We start from the raw sequence: 25,270 nt of genomic DNA on the forward strand, positions 1-25,270 counted from the left end.
GTGGGTGACATGCATGTTAGCAGAGGCACGTACTCGCTAGTTACAGGGGTCCAGAGCTCTGTGTCCATCTCTATTAGAAAGGCAACTTCTTAACAACTGCTGAGAAAAGGAGCTGCAAGCCGGTGGCTATTGCAGTTACTCTGACCATACCGAGCCAATTGAATTCATACTTTCAAGCAAAACTCTCTTCCGATCAACTTATCTGCTGGATACAAATGGCCCCTTCCTGACTGTTGTATTTTAACTGTTATGCTCAGTCTGGTATAGGAAGAATTTCATTAAGCTGGAAAGGGTGATGAAAATATTCATGTAAATGTTACCAGGATTAGAGGGTATAAATTATAAAGAGACTGGGTAGGCTGGCAGCACAAAAGACTGAGGTATGACCTTATGGAGGTATATAAAAACATAGGGAACACGGATAAAGTAAATGGCCATATCTTCTCCCCACACACCCCCACCCCCAGGGTAGGGGATTTTAAAACTCAAGTACATAAATTTAAGGTGAGAAGGGTAAGATTTGAAAGGGATCTGGGGGATAATTTTTTTCGTACAAAGGGTAGTGGGTATTTAAAATGAGCTGCCCTTTTCCATCCCACCCACTGCCCATCATCTGTTCTGCTTGAGGCACTGAGAAACTACACCTGCCTCCCATTATGCGGTGCACTCTTCACCATGATCAGACTATCAATGTAGTTAACACTATTCTGGGAATCTAAATGCAAACTTTTGTCACCTTGGTTCAGTTCACATTTGAGATTCTGTCACATTAACTCACCAAATTCCCCCTACCTCCACCATCCTCTTCCTACTCTGACTTTTCTGTCTTGGCCACCTCCACCTTCCACCGAAGCTCAACAGAACAGAGATCATGGAACAGGCCCTTTGGTCACAATGTATGTGCTGTGTTGTTAAATTAAATTAATTCCCCCCCCCACCACCACCACCACCATCTACACATGATCTATATCCTGCCATTTTCTGCCTACCTATCTGAAAGTTGCATGAATGCCATCTACTTCCACTACTACCCTAGAAGCCCATTTCAGGATGACCACTTCTGAACCTTGTATGCTTTCAGTAACACTTTTTGCACTAAAATCTTCTCTGTATAAAAAAAAACTTGCTCAGCACATCCTCTTTACCTTCTAGTATTCAACATTTCTACTCTGGGGGAACTAAATAGCTGGCTGTCTACCCTGTCTGTGCCAGTCCAGTGTGTTGGGACCGCTGGTGCTACAGGTTATATACTGATGGTAATTGAGCAGAGTTTTCTTCAAACGAGCCTGGTTGAAGTCCCCAACTATGATTTCAAATGTATTGGGATGGACTATTTCTTGTTTGGAGACAGCATTATGCAGTAACTCATGCGCTTGATTACAGTCTGCAATCATGATCACAGATGAGAACTCCCAAGTGAATAGAATGGATGGCAGTAGTCAGTTAGCTGTTTAAGGTCAGGGGAACACAAGTTTGACAAAACTGCCACATCTGAGCACAGGCAAGAATTTACCATGAAATTTTGTCTTTTCCAAATCAGCATTTTGGTCCATCCTGTAAATCGCGAAGCCTTCAAGTCTGATCACTGTATCAGGCATGCTGTGGCTAAGCCACATCTCAGGCAGACATAGAACATAACAATCTCTCATTTCCCTCCGATACATCAATCTTGCCCCTGATTTTGTTCTCCAGTGACTGCACATTTGCTAACAAAATGTTGGATAGAAGGGGTTTCATTCCTTTGTGTGCACCTGTGTTTAACAGGCCATACAACCCACCACATCCAAACTGACCAGTGAGCACCCATCCATATTATCCCCATCTTCTAGTACATGACCCATAGTCTTCAATGCCTAGCCTACTCCAGCGCTTGTCTCGACAGTTTTTAATTCATGTCAGTGACTTGACTTCTGCAACTCTCTCAGGCAGTGTATTCATGGTACATTTCACTCTCTGGTTACAAGGCTCCCCTTAGATCCCATCTAAATCGCTGATGCCTAAGTAAATATCTCTGTTACTTTGTGTCTGAAATGAGGAAAAATTTCCGGCAGTCAATCTTTTCTATGTCCTTCATAATTTTATATATCAATCATGACCCTCTTTACTTCCTTTGCTCCAGAGGAAACAGACCCAGCTTCTGCAGTCTCTCCTTATGAATGAAACTCTTCCTTCCAGGCTTCATCTTGGTGAATATCCTCTGCACCCTCATATATTTTCTAACATGTGGTGACCAGAACTGCTTGCAGTATTCCAGTTGAGTCTGATCCATGGTTTATTTATTAAAGGCCAGCATCCTATTTGCTCCTTAACCACATTACTAATCTTTGCTGTCACCTTCAAGGATCTTCAGCGGGGGTGTCCCCCGCTTTTCAAACGTTCACTTTATGAAACCTCACTGTTACGAAAGACCTACATTAGTTCCCTGTTTTCGCTAACAGAAGGTGTTTTCACTGTTACGAAAAAAGGCAGCGCGCAGGAAAAGCAACGCGTGAAAAAAAGCAGCCGCTCTCCCCTGGATTCGGAACTGCATTCTAGCCGGCATTGCTTAAACACTTGCCTGCGAGCATCCGTTAACAAGATGAGTTCTAAGGTCTCGGAAAAACCTAAAAGAGCTCGTAAGGGTGTTACACTTAGCGTAAAACTAGACATAACTAAGCATTTCGATCGTGGTGAACGAAGTAAGGACAAAGTGAGTTTGGCTTGTGGAAGTTGATGAAGATGATGTTGAAGAGGTTTTGGCATCCCATGACCAAAAACTGATAGATGAAAAGCTGATGCAATTGGAAGAGGAAAGGTTAACAATCGAAACCGAATGCAGCAGCGAACGGACCGAAAATGAAGTTGTCCAGGAACTGAACGTGAAGCAACTGCGTGAGATTTTCGTTGCAATGATAAAGTACAACTTTAATTTTGAAAGGATACGTCGGTTTAGGGCATATTTGCAGGATGGTTTGAGTGCTTACAAAGAACTGTATGATAGAAAAATACGCGAGGCTAAGTAGTCAAGCATTCTGTCGTTTTTCAAGCCTTCCACATCAGCCACAGCAGACGACGAACCTCGACCTTCGACATCGAGGCGGGCAGTCATAGGAGAAGATGAGCTGCCTGCCCTAATGGAAACAGATGACAAGATGACACCCCAGTGTCCCACCACCCCACCCCCCGGCACCAGACAGATACCGATTCGCGGAGAATGCAGCGGTAGCTGGGAGGCACACAGCACATCTTTAAGAAAAAAGCCGAAATAAACAAGCTAATTAATTAGGTGCCGCTCAGCACGTAAATATCGGCCCAGATCAGAGGCGACGCAATCAACAATCGCCTCTGATCTGGGCCAACAATTACGTGCTGGGTGGCACCTAATTAATTAGCTTGTTTATTTCGGCTTTTTTCTTAAAGATGTGCTGTGTGCCTCCCGGCTACCACTGCACCCCTGCATACCTTGCAGGTCGGTATCGGTTTGCTGCCCAGAGGGTGGGGGCCACTGCACCACCCCGACCTCTGACGACTCAGCCTAACACACAATCATCACTGTGCTCGGCGCTGTCCCAATTCCGGTAAGTGATACTACACTGTACATACATTATTTCTACTTTATATCGGCTGTGTATTTTTACATGTTATTTGGTATGATTTAGCAGCTTCATAGCTTAAAGGTTACTGGAGAAAGTGTTTTTGCCAACAGCACTTGAGTGAGATTTTCTGCCGAGAGTGCTTGTGCCGTGTTTTTGCCAAGAGCGCTTGCGTGAGATTTTCGCTAAGGAGAACAGTGCAGGCAATGATTGTGGAAAAGTATTTCTACTCTATATAGGCTGTGTATTTATCATATCATTCCTGCTTTTACTATATGTTACTGTTATTTTAGGTTTTATGTGTAATTTGGCATGATTTGGTAGGTTATTTTTGGGTCTGAGAACGCTCACAAATTTTTGCCATATAAATAAATGGTAATTGCTTCTTCGCTTTACGACATTCCGGCTTACGAACTGTTTCATAGGAACAGTCTACCTTCGGATGGCAGGGAAAAGCTGTATAGAGCACAACAGCAACGAAACAGGTCTGGTATAGCCCATCTAGTCTCTATCAGCCTGGTTCTCTGCCCAGTCCCAGTAACCTGCATCTGGACCATAGTCCTCTATACTACTCCCATCCCTGTACCTATCCAAAATTCTTTTAAAGATAAAAATTGAACTCACGTATACCACTTCAGCTGGCAGCTCATTCCACATGAGCACTAGCTTCTGATTGATCTTCCCAGTCCAATTCCCATTAAATGTTTCACTTTTCATCCTAGTCTCACCCAACCTGAGGCGGAAAAAAGCCAACAAGCATTCACCCAATCTGTACCCTGCAATTTAATATACTGCACCTCTATAAGATCTCCCCTTATTCTCCTGCCCTCTAGTGATTGAAGTCTTAACCTCTTCAATCTCTCTGTATAACTCTGGCCCTCAAGTTCTTCTGATAACAAAGTAACCAAAACTGTACATTATCTTGTACAACTGCAGCACAGGGCTTATTTCTACCCCAGACAACTCTATAGCTCTAATTTTGTAGATCTTTGAGATTCATTTTTCAGTCCCCCAAATACAAGCTAAACTGACTCAATCTCTCCTCATGCATCCTTCCTGCCATCCCAGCAACCTCTCGGCATCATGGTTATACAATTAGTGTTTTTGGAGAGCTTGTGTACAAACTGACTGGCCTGTGGACATCTATATTACAATACTTCAAAAAGTATTTCAGTAGCTGAAAGGCACTTCGAAACTTCTCCAGCTTACAGTTATGGCAGGTACAAAATAAATGATGCTCTCTCTAATAAAAGGAAAATAGTCTAAGTAAACTATTCTCAAAATGATTAACAGAAACCAAGCAGTGCGGAGTTTGCATTGTTACGTACCCCGTAACTGGGTTTCCAAACCAGCAGAAATGGACCACGTGTTGGGAGTCTGGTTTAACAGAAACTAATAAAGTTTTATTTAAGAAATAAGTAACACAGTACTCTAATCGTAAGGATATAAATGCAACAGGTTAGCAATGATAAAACACACATGTACACAGAACTAGGATAATAGGAATCACCCAAGCTCTATCGCAGTCTAGAGGTAAAATGATCAGTCTCAAGTGAGGCAGAGTTCAGTTCAGCTTAGTACAATTCGCAGTAATCGCTGTTGTGCCGTTGGAGGGGGAGAGAGAGAGAGAGAGAGAGAGAGAGAGAGATGTGCAAATCTGATTCAGCAGACCTTTGATGTTCTTCACAGTTGGCTTTCGGGCAGACCCTTTTTTATGTCTTCTGTGGTCACCGACTGTGATCCCTCCGTTCCGGATACGACCGTTCTTCCGCAGTGAACCCGGCACCCAGGCAAGGGCGGACATACACACCAGGTTTCCACCAATTGTACCCTTTTCACCCTGTGCATCTATGGTCGGTTCCCGTGACCAGACCTCCAAACTCCCACCAACTTGTGGGGGCACACCGCTCTTCCAGGGTCTCGTTATCTCGTGATCTCGTGGTGTGTCGTGCCTTAGCGAACCAGTTCTTTTTATCCCCCTGCTGGGGTATCACCTGTCCATCAAACTTCAAACAGTTCAGGTTCAAAGCAAACGGTCTGTCAATATTCTGAAATGTGTTTCTTTCTCATTAATCTCTCTCTTCTCTCTTATTAGCATTTTGAATATTTCTCCATTGTCTCCCTTATCTCGCTCTCATTAGCATCAATCTTCTGATAACTTGGTTTTTTTCGTCACATCCTTATCCTTCAAAGGATTTTTACCGGGGTAAAAATTATGGGCATGAATACATTATTAGATACATATTAATATACAGGGTCATCAGCTATTTGGCTAATACAGAGAACTTTAAGTTGTCAACATCTTGACAGACAGTCAGCAATCACATTTTCCGTTCCTTTTATATGTGTTATTTTAATATCCTCTAAGACCAGGCTCCAATTTAGCAACCTTTTGTTTTTATCCTTCATAGTGGCCAAAAACACTAATGGGTTGTGATCAGTGTAAATTATCAGTGGTTTCCATGCCGGACAAATATAACAAAGGCCATCCCACACCAACTTCGCATTCTTTGGCAAGAGCTTAGTAAGAGGGAGGGTAATATCCGCAAATTTTTTTTTGCAAAACTTCTGATAGTACCCCACCATCCCCAAGAACTTTCTCAGGGCTCTCTTGTCTGTCGGGGTGGGGACTTCAGAGATAGCCTGCACCAGAGCCAGCTGCCCCTGTCCTACTACAAATCCCATATAAGTGACCTTCGCGTGGCCGAATTCACTTTTTGAGAGGTTCACTGTCAGGTTGGCTTCTAACAGCCTCTTAAACAGCTCCTCTACTGCCACAATGTGCTCCTCCCATGTGTCACTCCAGACCACTAAATCGTTAATATACGTTTCTGCATTCTTTAGCCCTTTTGTCACTGAATTAATCATCCTATAGGGGTGTTGCTCACTAGGCTGACCTGATGACAACAACACCATGTACCGTCTCTTTGCATTGCCCCGGGACATCCGGACATACGTGTGCGTGCCAGTTAATTAGTTTCTTCAGCGGCTCGCTCTATTCGGGGGTTAAGGGAGAGACCTTATCAGCAAAGCTGGCCAAAACAATGGGGTTCCCCCATCTGGTCGGCACCATAATTATCTTTTCAAAGTGGGTTTTCCCTTTATCAGGTGGCACCCCAGCCTCATTAATTTTCATGATAACACCGACTAGGTCTGCTCGCTTATCGTGGCAAACTGTTAGCATATCAATAGCCTGTAACTGTGTTAGCTCACGTCTACAATAGTCAATAGCATCCTTCCTCCTGTGCGGCCAGTAAAACTCTTTCATGATTCTATTGACTGCTTTCCTCACCCCAAAATGTCCACCGAGGGGTATCTTGTGGGCCAGGTTAAAAATCTCGCCCCTGTAAATTTTTGGCACTACCACCTGGTGTATCACCCCCCATTCCTCATCTGCGGGCACGGTACTTGGTCTCCATTTCCTCCTTAGTACTCCCTCCTTCACATAATAGCCCACTGGCTCCCTTTTTAATTCTGCTTCGGAGAGAGCTGTCTCCGTCAAAACCATCAGCACCTCGTCTCGTTCCTGTGCCTGTATAAGTTCCTTCCTTGCTAATGATGTCTACCTCAACTTCCGTTTCACTACGCCCCTTCTTCTCACTTTCTAACCCCTCCTGGTACAAGGCTGATAAAAATCTCTTAGCTAAATCTACATTCACTTCGGCAGCCTTTCTGGACATGCGTCGAGTCACTGCGCAAAGGGGTTAAACCTGTGAGTCCTTGGGCGGGGCCTCAATGCTGGCAGGCTGGCTTGTCAGTTTTACTGCTGAGAAAACATTTCCGCCGTCAAGGTCATCACCGAGTAAGGCCTCCACGTCTTCCATGGGTAGTTCGGGCCTCACCCCGATCATGACCGGTCCGGAGACCAAGTCGCTTTTTAGGTGTATCTGGTGCAAAGGTACTGCTTCAGTCCCTTTCCCAATGCCTTTTATCACCCTGACCTCCCCAGTATGGATCTCTGAACTAAAGTCTAACACACTCTTTAAGATCAATGACTGACAAGCTCCAGTGTGTCTCCAGATCCGTACTGGAACCGGGTTTAACCCCTCCTTCACCGATATCAAGCCGGCCGAGATAAACTTCTTGCGCCCTTCCTGAACTTTATCAGACCTCTTCTCCCCTAGCAGTTTGTTTGCCAGCTCAATACAGCCAGTTGGAACCGTCCTTTTTCCTTTCCCCGTCTCCTTCTTTGGGGCAAAGCACCTGGATGCAAAGTGACCGGCTTTCCCACAATTATAGCATACGACCCCAGGAGACTTCCTACCAAACTGCTCCCGGTCTTCCTTATCCTTCTCACTAGTCCCCGGCTTACTTTCTGACTTTTCTGGCGGACTCTCTCTGCCCTCTTGACTACCCTTCTGGTAGCTTCTACTCGGGGTAAACTTCGCTTTGTGCATTAACGCATATTCATCCACTAACTTAGCAGTTGCGGCTAAGGTTTCTGCCTCTTTCTCATCTAGATAGGGCCTCATACCTTCAGGGACACAACCTTTAAATTGCTCAATCAGTATTAGCTGTAGCAGTCTGTCATAATCCCCATTGACCCCTTTTGAGGCGCACCAACGCTCACAATACATCTGCATCTCACGGGCAAACTCTAAATACGTGCGGCCCCACTGCTTCCTCACATTCCGGAACCTCTGCCGATATGCCTCCGGGACCAACTCATAAATCCTGAGTATAGCCTCTTTCACCACATCATACCTCTGGGCATCTTCTGCGGATAACGCTGAGTAAGCTTGCTGAGCTTTTCCTTTAAGTACGCTCTGAAGCAAAACAGCCCACTTATCCCTCGGCCAGTCCTGACTTGCAGCAACTTTTTCAAAATGTAGAAAGTACCGATCGACATCAGCCTCCTCAAATGGGGGAACCAGCCTAACCTCCTGGGTCGCCCTGAACCCTCCACCTTGGTTCGGCATGGGCCCCTGCACTAGCGTCATCCTTAACTTCTCTAGCTCAAATTCCCTTTCCCTCTGTTTCTCTCTCTCTTGTCGTTCTAACCGCTTCTCTTCTTGTTCTAGCTGTTTTATTCTCTCTTCTCATGCTAACTGCCTGTCCCTCTCTTCTCATTCCAGCTGTTTAACCCGGAACTCGTGCTCGAGTCTCAATTTTTCCATCTGCAGCTGTACTGCTTCTCCACCAGGTTTGCCCATAGATACCACCTCCAGCTCCCCTTGGGGAAACACACCTTTAGACACATAATGCTCTATGATAGCTCTGTGCATCTCCGCTCTCCTCATTGTCGACTTCCCCTGAAAAAGATTCAACCGTTTGGCCACAGTTGCCAATTCTGATTTCCTGGCATCCTCTAATGCCTCCAAAGTTGGCGCCTTTAGAAATTCTTCAATCTCCATTTCTGCTGTTTGCCCTTTCTTTCTTTTGGGAATTTTAACCCAGTCAATTTACCCAGTCCCAAATTTGGCGCTCAAAATCACGGACGAGATCCCCACTTATGTTACGTACCCCCTAAATGGGTTGCCAAACCAGCAGAAATGGACCATGTGTTGGGAGTCTGGTTTAACAGAAACTAATAAAGTTTTATTAAAGAAATAAGTAACACAATACTCTAATCGTAAGGATATAAATGCAACAGGTTAGCAATGATAATACACACGTACACAGAACTAGGGTAATAGGAATCAACCAAGCTCTATCGCAGTCTAGGGGTAAAATGATCAGTCTCAAGTGATGCAGAGTTCAGTTCAGCTTAGTACAGTTCACAGTAATCGCTGTTGTGCCGTTGGAGAGAGAGAGAGAGATGCGCAAATCTGATTCAGCAGACCTTTGATGTTCTTCGCAGTTGGCTTTCGGGCAGACCCTTTTTTATGTCTTCTATGGTCACCGACTGTGACCCCTCCGTTCCGGATACGACCGTTCTTCCGCAGTGAACCTGGCACCCAGGCAAGGGCGGGCACACACATCAGGTTCCCACCGATTGTACCCTTTTCACCCTGTGTCGGTTCCCACGACCAGACCTCCAAACTACCACCAACTTGTGGGGGCACACCACTCTTCAAGGGTCTCATTATCTCGTGATCTCGTGGTGTGTCGTGCCTTAGTGAACCAGTTCTTTTTATCCCCCTGCTGGGGTATCACCTGTCCATCAAACTTCAAACAGTTCAGGTTCAAAGCAACCAGTCTGTCAATATTCTGAAATGTGTTTCTTTCTCATTAAGCTCTCTCTTCTCTCTTATTAGCATTTTGAATGTTTCTCCATTGTCTTCCTTATCTCTCTCTCATTAGCATCAATCTTCTGATAACTTGGTTTTTTCATCACAGCGTATCGATATCAGATATAACCTAAAGCTTATGTACCCTCATTTTTATGGTACATCTGTTTTGAGCAGTGGACTGGAGCCATAGAATTGGCACAAAGAAAAACAGATAGCACATATTGGGGGATATTGGGGGACCTTATTCACACGGTCCCTTCTGAACCTCGTATGCTTTCCTTTCAACTTTTGTGGTAGAAGTACCAGACTCCTGATCACATTAGATCAAACAAAATCAACAAAAGGTCTAACCAGGTGATATTACGATATAGAACCCACAACAGTACAGCATCATACAGGGTCTTTGGTATCTGTACAGGGTCATCTGGTATGGTATGTGGCGGGGGGGCGCTACTGCACAAAACTGAAAGAGGCTACAGAAAGTTGTAAAATTAGTCAGCTCCTAGCCTCTGTAGTATTGAAGACATCTTCTTCAAGGAGCGGTGCCTCAGAAAGGTGGTGTCCATTATTAAGGATCCCCATCACCCAGGACATGCCCTCTTCTCATTGTTACCATCAGATAGGAGGTACAGAAGCCCGAAGGCACACACTCAGCAATTCAGGAACAGTTTCTTCCCCTCTGCCATCCGATTCCTAAATGGACATTGAACCCATGAACACTACCTCACTTTAAAAAAAATATTATTTCTGTGCTGCAGTATTTTTAATCTAACTATTTAATATACATATATACTTACTGTAATTGATTTACTTATTTACATTCGTAAACACATGCAAGCAGTCTGTGATAGTTCCTGCCTTTTCAAATAATCATTAATCTTATCCTTTAGACATTTTGTTCGGTGGCTTCTCTATTACCACTGTTGTGAAGTGATTCGTGATGAAATATATCAACTCCTGCCTGAAGAATTACTTGGATCTATTTCAATTTACCTACAGGTCAACAGCTGGCTCTTCTCTCAATCCTGGACCATTCTAGACCGTGATCAATCCCATCATCCCCTCAAAACTAATCAATAAACTCCAAGATCTTGGCTGCAACACCTCCCTAAGCAATTGCATCCTCTATTTCCTCACTTGCAGACCCCAGTCAGCTTAGATCGGAAACACCATCTCCTCAACAATCTCCTTCAGCACAGGTGCATTAGGGTGCTGTGTGCTTAACCCACTATTTTAATCACTTTGATACTTACGACTGTGAGGCTAAGCACAGCTCCAATGCCATATTCATGTTTGCTGATGACATGACTGTCATAGGCAGAATAAAGATGGTGAAGGATCAGCATATAGGAGGGAGACTGAAAATCTGGCAAATGGTGCCACAACGACAACCTCTCACTCAACATCAAAAACAAAGAACTGATTATTGACTACAGAAGGAGGAAATTGGAGTCAGTCAGGGGATCAGAGGTGGAGAGAGTCAGCAACTTTAAATTCATTGATGTTATCATTTCCGAGAATCTGTCCTGGTTCCAGCACGCAAGTGCCAATACAAAGAAGGCTAACTTTCTTAGAAGTCAACAAAAATTCGGTATGTCATCGAAAACTTCGACAAACTTCTATAGATGTACAGTGGAAAGTATACTGACTGGCTGCATCACAGCCTGATATGGGAACATCAATGCCCTTGAATGGAAAACCTACAAAAAGTAGTGGATACAGCCCAGTCCATTACTGATAAAGTCCTCTCCACCACTGAGATTATCTCCAAGGGGTACAGTCACAGGAAAGCATCATCCATCATCAAGGACCCCCATCATCCAGGCCATGCTCTCTTCTCCCTGCTGCCATCCAGTAGGTGATGAAAGAGCCTCGAAACCCCCACCACCAGGGTTTAGAAACAGTTATTTACCCTCAGCCATTAGGCTCTTGAACCAGAGGCGATAACCTTACTCAACTTGACTCACCCCAACACTGAACTGGGCCCACAACCTATGGACTCTTCATCTCATGTTCTCTATATTTATTGCTTATTTATTTATTATTTATGTATATGTACAGTTTGCTGTGATTTTCACATTAGCCATCTGCTGTGTGCCGTTTTTCATTGATTCAATTCTGTCTCTTTGCTGTCTTTGTATATACTATGAAGGCCCACAAGAAAATAAATCTCAGGGTAGTATATGGTGACATATGCTGTATGTACTTTGATGAATAAATTTACTTTGAATTTTTGAACTTTGATTTATTACCAATATTAGACTCACAGGTCTGTAATTACCATGTTTGCCCTTACCTTTAAACAAGCCTTTGATCTCAAAGATTGAATTCAACCCTAACTGAAATTTGCCACCTCATAATCCAAGGCCCCAACCTATCTCTGATCTGGCACACTATGATTGCACCCCTACACATTTCCCTGTCCCACTGGAGGTCCTGATTTAAATCATATTAATTGGAGTCTATTGGCAGTCTAAACCATGGTAGATCACTGACGTGGATTACTACAATACTTAAATATAGATGACAAACAACAATGGACCCAGCACCTATTCCCGCAGTACACCACTGGTCACAGGTCTCCTTTCAGAAAGCCAACTATCTACCACCATTCTCTGGGTTCTCCCATGAATCCAGCTATTTCACCCTGAATGCCAAATGACTGAACCTCACAGACCAACCTCCCATGTGGGATTTTGCCAAAGGCCTTGCAAAGTCCATGTAGCCAACATCCACTACCCTTCCTTCATCAACTTTCCTGTAACTTAAGTGAAAAACTCCATAAGATTGATTAGTCACAACCTACCATGCACAAAGCAACGTTAACAACCACTAATCAGACCCTGTCTATCCAAATACTTATATATCTATACCCTTAGAATATCTTCCAATAATTTACCCACAACTAATGTCAGGCTCATTAGCCCATAATTTCCTGGCTTACACTTGAAACCTACCTTGAATGATGGAACCACATTGGCTATCCTCCAATCTTCTGGCATCTCACCTCTGGCCGTGGACGTTTTAAATATCTCTGCCAGAGCCCCTGCAGTTTCTGCACTAGCCTTTCACATTTTCTGAGGGAACACCTTGTCAGGCCCTGGGGGGCTTATCTACCATAATTTGTCCCAAGACAGCAGATACCTCCTCTTCTGTAATCCATGACCTCGCTACTGTTTTGTTCTGTCAGATACACTGTGTCGGTCTCCCAAGTAAATACAGATGCAAAAAATCCGTTTAAGATCTCCTCCACCTCTTTCAGCTCTATGCATAGATGACCACACTGATCATCAAGTGGAGCAATTTTGTCCCTTACTATCCTTTTGTATCCGTAGATGCTCTTGGGAATCTCCTTCACCTTGTTAGACAGAACAATCTCATGCCTTCTTTTCACGGAACAAGTGCTACACATGCCCTTACACTTCCTCCCTTACCACCAATCAGGGCCACAGGCAGTCCTTCCAGGTGAGGCGAAACTTCACCTGTGAGTCGTCTGGGGTGATATACTGCGTCCGGTGCTCCCGATGTGGCCTTCTATATATTGGCGAGACCCGACACAGACCTGGGAGATCGTTTCGCTGAACACCTACGCTCTGTCCGCCAGAGAAAGCAAGATCTCCCAGTGGCCACACATTTTAATTCCACGTCCCATTCCCATTCTGATATGTCTATCCATGGCCTCCTCTACTGTAAAGATGGAGCCACACTCAGGTTGGAGGAACAACACCTTATATTCCATCTGGGTAGCCTCCAACCTGATGGCATGAACATTGGCTTCTTTAACTTCTGCTAGTGCCCCACCTCCCCCTCGTACCCCATCTGTTATTTATTTATGTACACACATTCTTTCTCTCTCTCTCCTTTTTCTCCCTCTATCCCTCTGACTATACCCCTTGCCCATCCTCTGGGTTTCCCCCCCTCCCCCTTTTTCTTCTCCCTTGGCCTCCTGTCCCATGACCCTCCCATGTCCTTTTTGCCAATCACCTGTCCAGCTCTTGGCTCCATCCCTCCCCCTCCTGTCTTCTCCTATCATTTTGGATCTCCCCCTCCCCCTGCCACCTTCAAATCTCTTACTAACTCTTCCTTCAGTTAGTCCTGATGAAGGGTCTCGGCCCGAAACGTCAACTGTACCTCTTCCTAGAGATGCTGCCTGGCCTGCTGCGTTCACTGGCAACTTTGATGTGTGTTCCTTCTTTTCACATGCTGATTTCCTTCCTAAGTAGCCCCTTACATTTATTATACCCTCAAACACTTCATTTTTACTTTGCTGTCTATACTTGCAATGCTTCTCCTTCTTGTTAACCAGGGCTTCAACATCCTACAAACCTAAGATTCCTTAAACCTGTTAGCCTTGCCTATTATTCTAACATGAACCTATAAAGTGCAGTAACCAGAACTGAATTGGCTCTTCTGAACTTGGCGAGTTTCTTCATTGCACTGTTGAAGTACTCCACTCTAAATGTTTCAGATAATACTGTCTGAAGAGCCACACTGCAGGGCGAGTATCCATGTAGTAAAGTCAATGGGTAAGACTGAAGTGGTGAACATTACACTGGATGTAGACGAAAAGAACTCACAATTTATATGGAAGTCCCTTACAAACATTAAACTTTCACAAAGTACTAGCTTGAACGTGGTGGAAGTGTGGTTCCAGTCCTGATCTCAAACTAATCATGAAATCGGTTCGTTAATCCACAACTTGCTTACCGGATTTCCTGTTTGTTCACAAAAACGTGTGAAGATGTATCCAGTTCTACTTTCGTATTGGAGGGCCTGCAGTAAGTCATCCATTTTATAACTGCTCAGAGCCTCTTGGAACTTCGTGATCTGCATCTATTGAAACACATACAAAATAAGGATATTTTAGTTTGGTATTCTCAATAGCCTAGAAATGGATCCAGAAAGAATTCCAAAACTAACATATCCTGACAATTTTTGGATCATGTGACATTGATTATAGAAATAGGACTTTGGAGAAGAACACAAGACTAGACAATTGATTAAAAACAGTAAGGGAGGGGTTCGTGAGTGCCATTACTGGGATGAAACCTATCATGATGGAACTGAGCTTCTAAAACCCAGATCAATTACAACTCAAAGAGACAGGTCATTCCTGGTACTCATCACCCTCTATGTAAAGAAGTTACCTTACAAGTCTCTTTTAATTGTCTCCCCTCTTCTATCTGTGCTCTCTAGTTTTGGATTCCCAAACCCTTAGTAAAATAATATGACCATCCTCCTTATCCATACCTTCATGATTTTATAAAATTCTATGAGGACCACCATCCCCCCATTTTGCTGTGTTTCAGGGCATAAAGGACTAAAGGACTAACCTCTCCTTATTACTTGGCCCTTTATTACAAGCATTATCCTTGTAAATCTCTTTCGCACTCTCTCCAGCTTGACAATGTCTGCACTGTAACTATGCACAATATCCAAGTGTGGCCTCACCTATGCAGATGATACAAAGATAATTGGAAGGGCAGGTAGTGTTGAAGAAGTAGAGAATCTGCAGAAGGATTTAGACAGATTAGGAGAATCGGCAAAGAAGTGACAGATGGAATGGAATACAGTGTAGGGAAGTGTATAATCATGCACTTTAGCAGAAGGAATGAAGGTGTAGACTATTTTCTAAATGAGAAGCAAATTCAGAAATCAGAGGTGCAAAGGGACTTGAGAGTCCTCATTCAGGATTCTGTAAAGATTATCTTACAGATTCAGTTAATGGTAAGGAAGACAAATATAATTTTAGCATTTATTTCAAAAGGACAAGAATACAACAGCAAGGATGTAATGCTGAGTCTACGTAAGGCATTGGTTATACTGCACTTGGAAGTACTGTGAGCAGTTTTTGGCCTTTGATTCTATCGTGTTTCTTCGTATTTAGTGTGAGTGCCCACAAGAAAATGAATCTTAGGGTAGTACATGGTGACGTATATGTACTTTGATAATAAGTTTACTTTGAACTTTGAGGGAGACCTGATGAAGGGCCTTGGCATGAAAGGCAACTGTTTACTGCCTGACCTGCTGAGCTCCTCTGGCATTTTGTGTGTATAGGTCAGACATCTCAATAACTGTTGGATTAGCAGAAGAGCCTTTGCTAATCTGATTTGCAGTATAAAAGGAGGCCACAAGAACAAGTTCTTTATTACTTTGTTTCACTGGCTTTACTTGATGTTACTTCATATTATTTGCCGTCTCTGCCTGACCTGTATTTTGTAGAACAGCTAACAAAAAATGGCTGTAACCATCAGGTTTGTGTCATGCTTTGGTCTGATCACTAGGGGGCACCAGAGTTCTCCAAGCTCCAATGCTCCTCCACCCCTGATTATTAGATGATTATCTTCAACTGTGTTTTATTTTAATTTTCAGTGCACCCGTGCCTTGCTTTGTTTGTCTTTGCTCAGTCTTGAGCTTACCTATCCTGTGTGTAGTGATCCTTGAATCTTAACCTGTGGTCTCCACAAATCAATCCATTCTTTGTTCAACTCCATTCTTGTCTTTAGTCTCCTCTGCACTTGGATCTAAGCCTTTCCAGATGGTCCACTGGTTGAAGGCAGGGAACTTCACTATGACAACCCCAAATCAAACCCAGCCTGGCAACCACCCCTGTTACAGCAAGACTGAGCCACAATATGGACCCAACAGAGGACGAGCATCACCAATCGTTGCCGGCCAACCAAGAAGTCACAGTGAGTGGACATGAGCTGGACCACTTTGCAGATACTCAGCAAGATCATCTGGTTGAGCCAGCAAGCCCCTGCTGATAACCCAACTACTGACCTACCAACCTGCTGGCAGCAAAGTGATTTGATGGCAACTCAGGGACATGTAAGGGGTTTCTTACTCAGTGTTCTCTGACTTTTGAGCTGTAACCCACTAAGCTTCCCTCTGACCACTGCAAAGATGCCTATATCATCTCTGTCCTCTCTGGCAAAGCTCTTGCCTGGGCTATGGTGCCCTGGGAGAAGAACTCCCACGTTGTGCAAATGTATCCCTCTTCACCAGGGAGATGAAGAGGGTCTATGATCACCCAGCTAGAGGATAAGAGTTGGCTAATCAACTCTTCCAACTTCCTCAGGGTACCCGTAGTGTGGCTGACTACGCAATCGAGCTCTGCACCCTGGCGAAAGACTCTGGTTGGAACACTAAAGCCCTAATAGGCATGTTCCACCATGGGCTATCAGGTGAAATTAAAGATGAATTGGCAGCCAGAGACTCTGTTGAGGATCTCGAGACTCTCATCAATCCAGATTGACAATTGTCTTCTGGAAAGAAGAGAACCCTGAAGTGAGTCCTCTAGGGCTGCCAGTCTCTGAGTCTTTTCGTCCCCTGTGTGGTCATGCACACCCCCAACTCCCCTCAGTTTCCTTCGGGGGAGTCAATGCAACCAGACAGAACCTCCAGCTGAACAGAACTGGAGAAAGGGAAAGTGCTGCCCCTACTGTGGTGAGGCAGCCATTATTGTCCTGCTTGTCCTGAGTTGTTGGGAAAAGACGTAGACCCATCCAGGGAAGGCATGTCTGTGACGGATTCCACCATTCCTCCCACGTCATGCTGTCTACCTCTATCTCCTGGGGAGAGCAACATGCGCTTGGAGCCTTCATGGATTCTACGCCAGTAGGCAGTTTTATGGAGCTTCAGTTAGCAAGTCATTCCCAAGCTCTCCTGGCCTGTCTTGACCAACCAGTCATGGTCACAGCTCTGGATGGAAGACCTCTGAGCCCTGGAAGTATCTGCCACCTCACTGCTCCCATTTTTCTACATGTAGAACAACATACCGAGACCATCCAGTTTCATTTTATTCATTTTCCTGAATTCTCATTGATCTTAAGACCTCTCTGGTTGGTTCTCCACATCCCATAGACTGACTGGTCCAACAGTGCACTCCACATATGGTCTTCTCACTGCTGGGCTGATTGTCTACCCTACTCTCCTCTGTCATCTGAGTACACAGACCTGCTTTTACTTTTTAGTAAGAAAAGGTTCACAACACTCCCACCTCAATGAACCCATGATTGCGTAACTGAATTGCTGCTTGGAACTTGGACTCTACTTCCTATCAGCCCCAGAAACAGTGGCCATCGAGGAGTACACCCGTAATGCACTAGTGTCCTGTTTCATTTTCCCCTCCACATCTCTTGCTGGTGCGGGTGACTTCTTCGCAGTGAAAAAGGATAATGAACTCAGACCATGTACAGATTATCAAGCCCTTAATAAGATTACAGTGAAGAACTGGTACTCCTTGTCACGAATGACCACGGCTTTCAAGTTGCTGCAAGAAGCAACCATCTTTACTAAAATAGACCTCCAGAATGCAGAAAACCTGGTCCGTATTCAGGAGGGTGATGAATGGAAGACCGCTTTCAACACCTCTACTGGCCACTATAAATATTTCTTGATATGCTCTTTGGTTTAGTCAACATCTCAGTGGTCTTCTAGGTCCTTTTCAATTATGTTCTCCGACCCATCCAGGCTGGTAGCACCTGTCTGATGGGAGGTTGAGACCATCATCATGAAAGCACAACAAGAGGCTGACCCAAGGAATGGTCCATTGGGTCACCCTCTCATCCTAACTCTGTCCTATCAGATACGTTGGAGTGGGGCATGCACCATGTATCACAGAATGTCTGGGAATGGTGGAGCTCATCAAGAGTTGGTTCTGGTGGCTGTGCATGGTTGAGAGATGTTTAATTTTATGTGTTCGTCTGTCACATCTGTGCCCAGAACAAGGAACCCAGATCATGTCCACAGGGGCAGCTACTTTCACTGCCCATTCCTTCTTGGCCCTGGTCCCATATCTTCATGCCCTTCATTACTCGTCTGCCCCCATTGCAAGGTAGCATCATGATTGTGGTGGTGGTGGAATGGTCCCTCAAGGCCTGCCACTTTGTGTCCCTGCCCGAGTTTCCTTCAGTTCAGGAGATGGCCAACCTTATTCTGCAACAGGTGGTGAGAGCACAAGGCAGGTCCCGGGACATTGTTTCTGACTGAGGCCCTCAGTTTACCTCTAGTTCTGGAAGGCCTTCTGCTGGATCATTGGAGCTATAGTCAGCCTTTCATCAGGTCCAATGGGCAGATGGAGACGACCAACCAGGACCTGGAGGAGACCGTGAGGTGCCTTGCGTTGGGCAACCCATCCACTTGCAGTTATCATCTACTCTGGGAAGAGGTTGCTCATAACACTCTGTGCCACTCTTCTAGCGGTATACCTGCCTTTGAGTGTCTGTTTGGATATCCACCCCATTTCTCGAGCAGGAGTTTGAGGTGGGAGTTCTGTCTGCTCAACAGGAGTAAGTTGTTGCAGGCAGAGGTGGAAGAAAGCTTGGGCAGCCCTGCTGAAGGTCTCTCTGCAACAGCAATGGCATGCCAACTGCCAAAGGCAGCTGAGGCCTTCATTCTATCCTGGTCAAAGGGTTTGCCTCTCCACTGAAGACTTTCTTCTGCAGGTTGAGTCTGGGAAACTGGTGCCATGCTATATCAGTCAGTTCAAGATTCTCTGTCAGATCAACCCAGTCACTTACCATCTCCAGTTGCCATTCACTAAAACGTATCAACTCCACCTTCCATACCTCCTGCCTAAAGCTCCTTCTGTGCAGCTTGCTGGCACCAGTCCCGAGACCACCCCCAGCGTCATTAATGATCAGATACCATACACCACCCATCGATTTCTGGACTCCCATCTGGTTTGTGGCCGTCTCCAGTACCTGGTGTATTGGGAGCATTACGATCCAGAGCAAATGTTGTGGGTTCCCTCCTGTGGCGTCCTGGACCTGGACCTGATCAGGTTACCATTTGGATTGCCCTGAACCACCAGATGCTAGCTGTACAGGGGATGAAGAAGTTCTGTCGTGCTTTGATCTGATCACCAGGGGGCACTAGAGTCCTCCAGGCTCCAATGCTGCTCCTCCCCAACTATTAGTGGATTATATTCACCTGTCTCTCATTTTAGTTATCAGTGCAACTGTGCCTTGTTTCATTTCTCTATTTAAATTATGTCTGTTTTATTTGTCTTTGCTCAGTCTCAAGTTTACCCATCTATCCTGTGTGCAGTGAATCTCAAATCCTAACCTGAGTTCTCTACAAACCAACCACAATTAAAGATTGTTTGTTCAACTCCATTCTTGTCTCTGATCTCCTCTGCACTTGGGTCCACCTGGTCTAAGCCTCTCCTGGTAGGCCTGAACAACCCTGGATCAAACCCAGTCTGGCAACCACCCCATTACAGTTTGCACCTCAAACTTGACTTCATCAGGACTTCTGACTAACATAATCACCAAGTCAAAAATTACTTTAATGCATAATGTTCAAAACAAATTTTTAATGCTTCTGTTAAACAATTACCTGTAAAGTAGTTGTTGCCTTGTTAGGATTTTCTTAGTACATTTTTTGCTGTTTTGGACCTTGAAATTTATACTTACTAACTTCTCCAAATTGCGAACTGGCTTTGATCTATGTAATTCTAGATCCTCAAAAGATTTTGAGACTTCAGACCTAAAACTGTTCATTGAGATGAGAAGTTTGCTGTGGGGAAAAATATTAATGACTACTTAGTAGCAATAGTTGAGATATGAAATAATATGCTACAAAAGTATAACTATCCAGGTGCCACTAACACTGAAGAACCTATAGGCAATTGAGATTATATGAGGAGTTCTTAAACATTTTAGGACACAGGACTGAAGGTTATTTAGCTAAATGAGCAATTGTGCCTATTCTGTGGCCTAACTCCTCATCACTGCCTTGGCCCAAGAATAGTTTATATAGCCCACAAGATATAGGATCAGAATTAGGCCATTTGTCCCATCAGGGACATCCCTCCCTCCCATCAAGTCTGCTCTACCATTCCATCATAGCTGATTATTATGTCTCTCGACCCCATGCTCCTGCTATTTCCCTGTAACCTTTGCCTTACTAATCAAGAACCTATCATCCTCTGCTTTAAATATACCCCCACTCTTTTTTGGCAATGAAATCCACACACCTGCTAGACAAAGAAATTACTCCTCATCTCTTTTTTAAAGCAGTGTCCTTCTATTCTGAGACTGTGCTCTTTGGTCCCCATTATAGGAAACATTCTCTCCATTCTAGATAGGCCTTACAATATTTGATAGGTTTCACTTCAAAATAATATAAATTATCAAGTCCAGATGTCAAATGAGTAACTTACCCAGCGCTAATTACATTTCATAAAAGAGCAAAGTCAACTTCTTTACTTGCCTGAACAATTTCTAACTTCATTCTTCCATCCTACTCTGGTTATTCATTGGCTTCACCAATGCCAAATCCCCATCATTGACCTCCTGAAGGTCTATGATTAAATACCATTGTTACATGACCTAGACAGAAGATGGGTACCTCACGGCACCCGAAACCCTTTCCACCATCTACAAGCCACAGTCAGTAGAATGATGGAATACAGAATTTCAGTTGGTGACGAGGAAGCTTTCAGCAAGATAGATCAACTGGTAGAGTGGTGTCACAACAACAACTTTGCACTCAATGTCAGTAAAAGAAAGGAATTGATTGTGCACTTCAGGAAGGGGACATCGAGGAAACACATACCAGTCCTCATTGAGGGATCAGCAGTGGAAAGGGTGAGCAGTTTCAAATTCCTGGGAGTCCATATCTCTGAAGATCTATCCTGGGCCCAACACGCTCATGCAATTACAAAGGTGGCATGACGGTGACCATATTTCATGAGGAGTTTGAGGAGACTTGGTATGTCACCAAAGACACTCGCAAATTTTTACAGATGTACCGTGGAGAGCTTTCTAACCGGCTGCATCACCATTTGGTATGGAGGGGCTATTGCAGAGGACAGGAAAAAGCTGCAAAAAATTGTAGGTTCAGCGAGCTCCATCAAGGGGCCTAGCCTCCATAGCATCAAGGACACATCAAATGGCAATGCCTGAAAAAAGGTGACATCCATCATTAAGGACCCCCTCACCCAGGACATGCCCTCTTCTCATTGCTACCATCAAAGAGCAGGTACAGGAGCCTGAAGACACACACTCAACATTTCAGGAACAGATTCTTCCCTTCCACCAGCAGATTTCTGAATTGCTAATTAATTCATGAGCACTACCTCTTTACTTTTCCTCCCTAATTGCATTACTTATATAAAAATTGTAATTTGTAGTTTTTATGTATTGCTGCCACAAAACAACAAATTTCGTAACTTATGCTAGTGATATTAAACCCGACTGATTCTTATTCTTCACTTTCTTGAGTATAGATCCAGCAATTTTCAAGAAGCTGAACACCAGGACAAAGCAGTCAATTTGATTGGCACACTAGCCTAAATATTCTTTCTGTTCACCATTAGTGCACATAGCTGCAGTGTGAATCTGCAACAGAAAGTGCCACAGTTACTCACCCAGCGTTATCTCATAGCACACTGAACAGTAAACAAACAACTTCTACCACCAAGAAGGAAACGAGTAGCAGGCAGATGGGAACACTGCCACCTATAGGTTCTCATTCAAGTTGCATGCCACACTGGATTACTAACACCTTTTTAGATGAAATTAGAAATAACTAAAAATATGACAGCCACGTACAAATGAATAAATTTAATATTCAAAGGTAGCATGGGACTCTGTCTCCCAGAGACATATAAACCAGTTGAGACTTCTGAAGGTAGTGGACCATTTGTTTCCCCATTTTCCATTATAAAAATTATGCCCATCAGATGAGTAGTTATCTATATCTCAATTTGCACCGTGTTGCTTATTTTTCTCCTCTGCTTGTTGACATGCGTTTCTAGTAAAATAGTCTCATTTTCCTTTCCAAATCCTGTTTTGACCTCACATTTTCACTTTCATATAACCATCCTAGTCCAACAACCACCTGAGTTTGCCTTGCTTCTCCTGTTAGTGTCTCTTGATACATAATCATTTTAAATTGTTACACCACCAGAGGCAGTGTCTTCAGCCACTAAGGCCCAAAGGATAGGAATCCTCTGCTGAAAATGATCCTCTATCCTTCTTTAATATGCTCCATAGAATTTGATCAGACATCCACTTGTGGCTCACAATAGTACTCAGACTATACTCTTCAAAACAACAAATATCGAGAACATGAGGTGAAGAGTCCTTGAAAGTGAGCCCATAGATTATGGGAACAGTTCAGTGTTGGCATGAGTGAAGTTGAGTGAATTTATATCATCTGTTCAAGAGTATGATGGTTGAGGGGTAATAACTATTCCTGAATCCGGTGGTGTGGATCCTGAAGCTCTTGCACCTCCTTCTTGATGGCAGCAGTGAGAGAAGAGCATGGCCTGGATGGTGGGAGCCCTTGATGATGGATGCTGCTTTCCTGCAACAGTGCTCCATGAAGTTGTGCTCAATGGTGGGGAGGGCTTTACCCACGATGAACTGGGCTGTCTCCAATACTGTACTTTTTGGAGGCTTTTCCGTTCAAGGGCATTGGCATTTCCATACTAAGCAGTGATGCAACTAGTCAATGTAGTCTCCACTGCATATTTATATATTTTGTCAAAGTTTTAGATGTCATGCCAAATCTTTACAAACTTCTAGGAAAGTAGAGGCACTGACTTCCTTTCTTTGTAATGGCACTTGTGTGCTGGATCTAAGACAGGTCCTCTGAAATGAAAACACTGAGGAATTTAAAGTCGCTGACCCTCTCCAACTCTGATCCCCCAGTGATGATTGGTTCATGGACCTCCAGTTTCCTCTTCCTGATGTCAATAATCAGCTCCTTGGTCTTGCTGACATTGAGTGAGAGGTTGTTGTTAAGGCACCACTCAGCCAGATTTTCAGTCTACATGTTGATATGTCACTGCCTTTGAATCAACCAACAGTAGTGGTGTTGTCAACAAACTTAAATAAGGCATTGGAGCTGCACTTCGCCTCACACTCGTAAGTATAAAGCGAGTAGAGCAGGGGGCTAGGCCCACAGCCTTGTGGTGCATCGGTGCTGATGGAGGAGATGTTGTTGCCAATCTGAACTCATTGTGGTCTGCAAATGAGGGAATCAAGGATTCAGTTGCATAAGGAGGTATTGAGGCCTGGAATTTGGAGCTTTTTGATTAGTTTTGAGAGGATGATAATATGGAATGCTGAGCTGTAGTCAATGAAGAGCATCTTGCTGCATGAAACTTCACTGTCCAGATGTTCCAGGGTAGAGTGAAGAGCCAGTGAACTGCCAGCTGTTGTTGACCTGTTATAACATTTGGCAAATTGGAGCAGATCCAAGTCGATCCTCAGGCATCCTCTCAAAGCACTTCATCACAGTTGAAGCAAGTGCTACTGGACAATAGTCATGGGGGGGGCGGGTTACCACGTTCTTCTCAGGTGCTGGTGTAATTGAAGCCTCCTTGAAGCAGGTGGGTACCTCAGACTGCCGAAGCACAAGGTTAAAGACATCATTTAAAGATAACAGTACAGCCAGCTGATCAGCACAGGTCTTTAGTACTTGGCCAGGTACCCTGTATGGGCCTGATGCTTTCTGGGGTTCACTCTCTTGAAAGATGCTCACACATCAACCTCAGAGACTGATATCATAGGGTCGTTGCAGGCTGTGGGAGTACTTGAAACGTCTCCATGTTTTGATGGTCAAAGTGAGCACAAAAGGTATTGACTTCATCTAAGAGTGAAAGCGTTTTGTCACCCATGCAGGTCACTTGGTTTCATCTTGTGGAGGCGATAGCATTCAAGCCCTGACACAGTTGTTGAGCATCTCTCAGTGAATCAAGTCTGATCTAGAATTGCCACTTTGTAGGTGAGAGGGCTTCCTGGAGACTATACGCCTCCGCAAGAACCTGGACCCATTGTAATTTGCCTATCGCCACAATAGGTCAATGGCAGACGCAATCTCTGTGGCTCGTCACATGACTTTAGACCACCTAGACAACACCAACACCTACGTCAGGATGCTGTTCATCGACTATAGCTCAGCATTTAATACCATCATTCCCACAATCCTGATTGAGAAGTTGCAGAACCTGTGCCTCTGTACCTCCCTCTGCAATTGGATCCTCGACTTCCTAATTGGAAGACCACAATCTGTGCGGATTGGTGATAATATATCCTCCTCATTGATGATCAACACTGGCGCACCTCAGGGGTGTGTGCTTAGCCCACTGCTTTACTCTCTCTATACCCATGACTGTGTGGCTAGGCATAGCTCAAATACCATCTATAAATTTGCTGATGGTACAGCCGTTGTTGGTAGAATCTCAGTTGGTGACGAGAGGGTGTACAGGAGTGAGAGATGCCAACTAGTGGAGTGGTGCCACAGCAACAACCTGGCACTCAACGTCAGTAAGCCGAAAGAGCTGATTGTGGACTTCAGAAATGGTAAAATGAAGGAACACATACCAATCCTCAGAGAGATCAGAAGTGGAGAGAACGAGCAGTTTCAAGTTCCTGGATGTCAAGGTCTCTGAGGATCTACCCTGGTCCCAACATATCCATGTAGTTATAAATAAGGTAAGACAGCGGCTATACTTTATTAGGAGTTTGAAGTAATTTGGCACATCAAAAAATACACTCAAAAACT

The 25,270-nt window shown here is 44.3% G+C and overlaps 1 protein-coding gene across 1 annotated transcript in view; it reads right to left on the bottom strand.

Annotated features, from left to right (window-relative positions):
• The window catches only part of LOC140191985 (regulator of G-protein signaling 22-like), a 204,855-nt gene that overhangs the window by 82,814 nt on the left and 96,771 nt on the right, over positions 1-25,270 (bottom strand). Inside the window, exons 11-12 of the mRNA XM_072249889.1 lie at positions 20,167-20,269; positions 14,453-14,578 (exon numbers count right to left, since the gene is read on the bottom strand). Coding sequence (XP_072105990.1) covers positions 14,453-14,578; positions 20,167-20,269 — 229 coding nt within the window. The remainder of the gene's footprint in view (positions 1-14,452; positions 14,579-20,166; positions 20,270-25,270) is intronic.

The sequence above is a fragment of the Mobula birostris genome (assembly GCF_030028105.1).
Source record: "Mobula birostris isolate sMobBir1 chromosome 1 unlocalized genomic scaffold, sMobBir1.hap1 SUPER_1_unloc_1, whole genome shotgun sequence".
Taxonomy (NCBI): Eukaryota; Metazoa; Chordata; class Chondrichthyes; order Myliobatiformes; family Myliobatidae; genus Mobula; species Mobula birostris.